Source organism: Alligator sinensis, unplaced genomic scaffold (assembly GCF_000455745.1).
Source record: "Alligator sinensis unplaced genomic scaffold, ASM45574v1 scaffold879_1, whole genome shotgun sequence".
Classification (NCBI taxonomy): Eukaryota; Metazoa; Chordata; order Crocodylia; family Alligatoridae; genus Alligator; species Alligator sinensis.
Genome location: NW_005842250.1, coordinates 1,252,767 through 1,259,338, shown reverse-complemented (window position 1 = coordinate 1,259,338; position 6,572 = coordinate 1,252,767). Strand labels below are relative to the sequence as shown.

The window sequence follows — 6,572 nt, the reverse complement described above, 5'->3', positions numbered from 1 at the left end:
CCCTGGACGCCTCCCTGGACCAGTACGTGCAGATCCGCATCTTCAAGATCATCGTGATCGGCGACTCCAACGTGGGCAAGACTTGCCTGACCTTCCGCTTCTGCGGCGGCACCTTCCCCGACAAGACCGAAGCCACCATCGGCGTGGACTTCCGCGAGAAGACTGTGGAGATCGAGGGCGAGAAGATCAAGGTGAGCGGCGCGGGGCGGCCGGGCTGGGAAGGACGCGGCGGGCAGCCGGGGGCGGGGCAGCCACGGCCGAGGGCGTCGAGGATGGAGGCTGGGGGCGGCCCCAGGGCATCCCCACGGGTGCGGGGCAGATCCGCAGAGGCGCTGGAAGGGTGGGGATGGAGAGCTCTGTGGGCAGTCGGGGTCTCTTCCCCTGGGCCCTGGGGGCCGAGGGCATCCCTACAGCAGCACGGGGCAGTGGTGGGCTAGTGGAGCAGCACCAGGACAGGCATGGGGTGCTGTGAAGCACTGAGGCTTGGAGGGGCAAAGTACTGTGGCTTTGAGAGGGTCTGGATGAAGCAGCATTGGGGACCAGAAGGGGTGAGGGCTGTTGGGATGGGAAAGGAGGGAAGTATGGGGGCATGGGAAGGATCATGGAGATGAAGGCATTGATTTGGGACCCCAGAGAATGATAGGGTGATGTGGTCCAAGGGCTCTGTTGGAGAAGGGAGTGAGAGAGGCCAACTGTGCTTTTGGAAGAGTGCAAGGTTTTGGGGGCAAGACTGGTACAGCAGGTATGCAGACATTTGCATAGTACAATGGGAAGCTATGTGGGAATGGGGGTGGGAGTGGTGGGTAGATACAAGGACTGTGGGAATGGCAGGCCACTGAGGGCATTGAGCCATGGTTTATGAGGGTATTGTGGGGAGTGACTGCCATGAGCAGGGACTCTGGGAGTATGAGGTGGTTCAAGATCTTTGTGGAGGAGGGGGTTGATTTGTCAAAAATGTTCTTGAAAGATAAACTGTGCCCAGATTGAGCAATCAGTGCCAGGCAGCTGCCTGGAGGAAGGGAAGATCTGCTTCAGGTCCAGAACCCAGGGCACCTGTTGCTCTGCCCTTGCAAGTGGTGGGGCTGAGGCTTTACACAGCTGTAACCTAAGCCCAGTAAGATGGATGCAGAGCAGTGGCTTGTGACTTTTGACTTCTTGCTATGACTGTCAACAGCGGTAAGTGATCCAGTGCAGGGTTGGTTGCAAATATATGTACATGTGACTGGCAACCCATGGAATGCTCCTGCTTTTGCCAGTTTATAATGACTAGATTAATTTGACAGTGTAGCTTGTGGTCTTGTGCTGCTTCTTTGCAGCTGTTCAGAAATCTGCAACAGAAACTTTCTTAATCCAGGTGGTGGAAAACTTCAGTATGGTCAGTTGTTTCCTTTTGCTGTCGGCGCTAGAACTTCTTGGTACGAGGTGATGACATACAATATGGCAACTGCAGATGTTCCCAGATCGGAGAGCTGAAGACGCCCAGAGGCAAAAGATCCAATTTCTGTTTTTTGAGCCTTTAGGTTCCACTTGCATGATCTTACGTTCTTTTCCACACCCAGAAGGCCTAGATTCTTTTTTTTTTTTTTTTTTTTTTTCCATGAGAAAATGCGATTCCCTGTAACTTGTGAGAGTCAGAGTGGGGCTTCAAGAAAACTATCATGCATGTATTGTGAGACTCGTGTTAAAATGGCAGCCTTGTTGCCAACATTGCAAACCCTGAGGCTCTGCCCAAATTCCATGGGTCTTCTGCCAGATTGTACCAAAATGACTGAAGGTTTTCCTGTCTTCCTGCTTCCCTTGGCACTAAGTCAATGATTAGCCAGTGCAAACATCAGGATTGGATTGTTGGTGTCGGGCCCCCTTGCCTGGCATCCAGATTAACCAGCATAGTGTATGGATGTGTGGCCCCAAGTCACATTAGCATTTTGCAGGATCTCAGATTCACTTGTCTTTTGTTTAGAAAAACAGGGGAGGGGGAGTAGCAAGAGTTCTCTGCTCATGTTTGCAAGGAATCTTTGTAATGTGACCAGAGTGCAATAGATGCAGGGATGCTTGCTTGAATCTGTAGAGGGAACCTGATGTGGCAGTTGGGAGTGGACTCCCCTTGCCCCTGTTCTCTTTAGTATTCACTGTAAAGACTAGCATTGATTTGACAGTAGGCCACTGCATTTGCACCCCCCACCCCAAGTTGGCACCTGGGGCAGTTGCTCCATTCATCCTGCCCTAGCTATGCCATTGCTAGGTACTGTCGCACTTGAAGCTGGGTCCTTGCCTTGGTTGGTGCATGGGATAGATAGGAGACTAGAGCCCAGTACTTCCAGCCTGGTCCCAAAGCCATCTGGATCATGCTGCTCTCAACACACAACCCTGTGGTTATGCCCATGGCTAAAAAGCTGGATGCTGGGCTTAGTCCTTTTGCAGCAAGTTGCCTGTAGATGCTCTAGGAGATCCTGGTCAATGAGGTAGGAGTAACAGTATAATCTATCTACAGAGCTGTTGCACTCTGACTTTCTACCAGCTCTTTTGCTCTGAACTTTGCCAGTGTGTGAGACTTAATGCAGTTTCAGGGTAGCATTACCCTTGCTGTGTGATTCACAGTGGCCCTGTCAGTGTGGGAAGCATCAAAGCTTCACGTTGCTGTACCAGACTGGGCTAAAGTCAAAGTTGAGCCTTGATCAAACAAAGGTTTTAAAGAGAACTGGCAGGCAAAAACATCCTGTGACCAATTTTGAGGCTATTTAAAATCTCTTCTTATCCTCATGCAGAACAAAAATGACCTTTGGACATATCCTGGGAAACAAATTAATGCCCCTCCTCCCTGAAGAATAGCCAGTAACCCTATGGTTGGGGCACTTGCCTGGGATGTGAGAAACCTGGGTTCTGGTTGACTGGTCTCTTCTGTTGACTCTGAGGAGGGACTTGAACATGTGAGTGTCCTAACTTGTAGGCTAGGTTTGGCTTTGGTCATGTTCCTCTCTCTCTCGTTTTGACTACAAATATAGTCCCTGTGTCTGTCTCCCTCCCTGCTTCCCCCCCCCCCCCCCCCCCCTCACCAACGTGGCCCCATGCTCCCCGTCTGCTGATGCAGCTGGAAGCCACGTGGTGCATGAGTAGGGCATGGGCAGGAAGTGTGTGAAATGGCTGGGGGTGTGGTGGGGCTGGTCTGGACTGCTCTGACCTACTGAGGGCTCCCCCTGGGTCCTACTACCCTATGTCCTTAAGCTTTGACAGGCAGCCAGGAGCAAATACCTAAAAAAAAAAAAAAAATTAGTCATTTAATATTTATTTTGCCTGCCCCTGAGGTATTATCTGCAGGGGTCAGGAAGGAGTTTTAATATTGCTTTCTGGGGTCTTAATGCACCATTGAACAACTAACTAGTTGCACCATAAGGGGCTTTTTGTTTTTTGCCTCTCATTAAATGGGATGCTGAAATAGATGGACCCAGTGGCCTGATCTGATGTGGAAATGCATCCAAAGTGCCAGCTGGTCTCTGCCCATCAATGCTGTGGTAAAAATAGTAGCAGAAGGTATTGGGGAAAGGAGACGTTTTAGCTTAGTATTTTCCATGAGCTGCAGGAAGGATTCACAGCAGAGGCGTTTGAATCCCAGACAAGCACTTTACCTGGACCAAGTCATTAAGCTGGGGGCTGAGATGTTTCCAGCCAAGCACATGAGGACTGGGTTAAGTCAAATGCCACCCAGGGAAAGACTTTTATTGAAATACTAGTGGAAGTACCCATTCTTCACCCAGGTTATTTTTCCTCTCACTGTTTTTTCATTACTTTGTCACTCTTGTACCTGCATGCATCTTAGACAATTTTCTGCGAGATGTTCCACTTTTTCAACATTAGTTTCTCTAGCTCTTGAGGCAGTAGTTCTTATGCAATTACTAGCAAGATGCTGCACTGTTTCCTCCTTAGTTTCTGCAGTTCTTGAGACAGTATTTCTTGCATGAGTAGCAGCAAGACAGTCTGCTCTTTCTTTACTTTTGCCTGGTCTTGAAGCAGCATTCCTTCTACAGTTATGTGAAAGATATACATAACTTTCTTGCAGTCTTATATTTCATGTCCTTTTTGCAGCTGAAGTGTCACTAGGAGTTGAAGTCCTTTGCCTTGGCATTTTCTGCATTATCCTTTATGTAGAGCAAATTGATTAACGAGGCGGGGGAGAGGAGGAAAAGAAACCATGAACCAGTGGCCAGATAGCTAGGGTTGTCAAAGGACGGAAGCGGGGCCCCCCTGCTCCCTTTGGGCCAGGGCCAGCATAGCCACTGGTAACCCCCCATCCGCTTCCTGCTCCCCTCCCTGTCGGCTGTTGTTGGGTGGAGGGAGGGGGCCCTGGCTCCAATAAGCAGACCTGGAGGGGCAAGGTCAGCACCACTGGCCTTGCCTCCCTGCTCCGTCCCCTCCATTATGGTGGTGCTTTGGTCCCTGCTGTCCCCCTCTGCCTCCAAAGAGCAGCAGTGGGTGGCGAGGCCAGCTCCCCACCCCTTTGGCCCTTCAGTCCCCGCTGTCATAGCAGCACTCCACTGTCTGTTGCTGTCTGTGTAGAGCATTCTGATTGATTGGCTGCTGAGACAGCCAATCAGAGTGCGAATAAAGTGTTACAGACAAAGGCTTTTATAATTTTAGATGTATAGATGATAGAGGCAGTTGGATCTGCTGAGATGAACAAGGCTCCACATGAGTAGTTACACTTCACTGTTGTTGAAATAAGGTTAATCTATTAAGAATGACAAACTAGAAATAAACACTGGTGCTTCTGACCCCAGCTTCTCTCTCTCTGAGGAACTGATTCCCTCCAATGTCCCAAGCCATAATTAAGGGCGGGGGGTGTATATAGACAGAAGAGTGGGAACAAACCATTCTCCTGCCCCTCCCATTTTTGCTACTTCATGAACACCATACTTTGTGTTCTAGGTGCAGGTCTGGGACACAGCTGGTCAGGAGCGGTTCCGGAAGAGCATGGTTGAACACTACTATCGCAATGTGCATGCTGTTGTCTTTGTCTATGATGTGACTAAAATGACTTCCTTCACCAACCTCAAGACATGGATTGAAGAGTGCAATGGGCATGCTGTGCCCCCTCTCGTCCCCAAGGTGCTTGTTGGGAACAAATGTGACTTAAGAGAACAAATTCAGGTGCCGTCCAATGTGGCCCTGAAATTTGCTGATGCCCACAACATGCTTTTGTTTGAAACCTCAGCCAAGGACCCTAAAGAGAGTCAAAATGTGGAGTCAATTTTCATGTGCCTGGCTTGCCGATTGAAGGCTCAAAAGTCCCTGCTTTATCGAGATATGGAGAGGCAACAGGGAAGGGTGCAGAAACTGGAGCTCAGACAAGATGATAACAGCAAAAATTCTTGTCCTTGCTGAACAAAGGCCGTAAATTCTAGATGGATATTATGGGAGGAAGGGTTTTGTGCCTGTGTAAAACTAATATTTGCTTGTTTCAACATAAATATTAACAATAAAATTTGTAACAATGACTCCTGTTTTGGGACTTGTTTGCCCATAAGTTGGGAATTCAAAGAAACTACATGCTTGTAGAAGTGGGTTCTGGCCTGGGATTAGGACTATCAGTATAGTGTCAGCCAGCGGCTCCTCTGACCATGTAAGACATTAATTTTACATAGTTCAAAGGGTGCATTCCTGTCATGTCATGGGATTCAGTCTCTGAGAGCTGTAGTAGAGGCAGCCACCCTGCTATCCTAAAATGGGCCCTTCTGCCTCAGCTGAGGGCTCCCTTTTCTCCTGGATGAGTTAATTTTGTGTTCAGTGCCCAGAGAGGAGACATCTGCTGTAGTTCTTTCTAATCAACATTCCCTCTGTATTTTGAAACTGTAGGATTCCTCTTCACTTCCTGTCCTACATTGTTCTGTACCATTGCTGATAAACAGCTGCCACATTCCAAGCTAGAGGTGGTTACCCTGCAATGGTAGAGTGAGATATTTTTGTCTCTAAAGATAGTGGGGAACTTGTGAGACCTGAAAAGTTACATTTTTATAAAGTTTAAGATAGCAGTTAACTAAAAACTTCCTCCTCTACTTTCCTACAAAAGGACAATTGTTTTGGACTAACAGAAGCCTAAGTCCCCAAGTCCTGTTTTGCCCAGCCAACTTTAGGATCAGTCTGAAAAGAATAAACAAATCTTTCGAAGAGTACTTGGGGGAATTCAAGCAACAAGCACACCAAGCAATCTGCGTAATCTCAATCTAAGGCTGCCAGTATGAGACATGAACTAGGTTTATGCCGCCTCTTCTATGTGTCCTCAGCTGGTATGGTTCATAATACTGAAATGCAGCTCATCCAGCAAGGTTAGATCATTCATTATTTTTAGCAAGGTAGCTGAGGAATAAAATGCTGGCCTTAAAATCTGGCTGTTTTGTGAGTCTGACATCACTGCTGCTGATGTCAGTTATATTTGTTATCTAAGCACATCAGCCTATGTGTCACCATCATCCTCTCCTACAGTCCTGCTCAGCGTATATGTGAAGTTCACAACTAGTGTGGAGATTTTTTATTTTTTATTTTTTTTTAAAGCAACCCAAATCCTTTTAGAATGATGGGGG

General features: G+C 48.1%; 1 protein-coding gene across 1 annotated transcript; it reads left to right on the top strand.

Annotated features, from left to right (window-relative positions):
- Window positions 1-2: 2 nt before the first annotated feature.
- RAB33A (RAB33A, member RAS oncogene family) lies at window positions 3-5,489 on the top strand (the record flags this gene model as incomplete). Its single annotated transcript, XM_006027546.1, has 2 exons — window positions 3-191; window positions 4,921-5,489. Coding segments are annotated over 2 exons (645 nt in total), but the record flags the coding sequence as incomplete, so codon positions are not given.
- Between the last annotated feature and the right edge of the window lie 1,083 nt (window positions 5,490-6,572).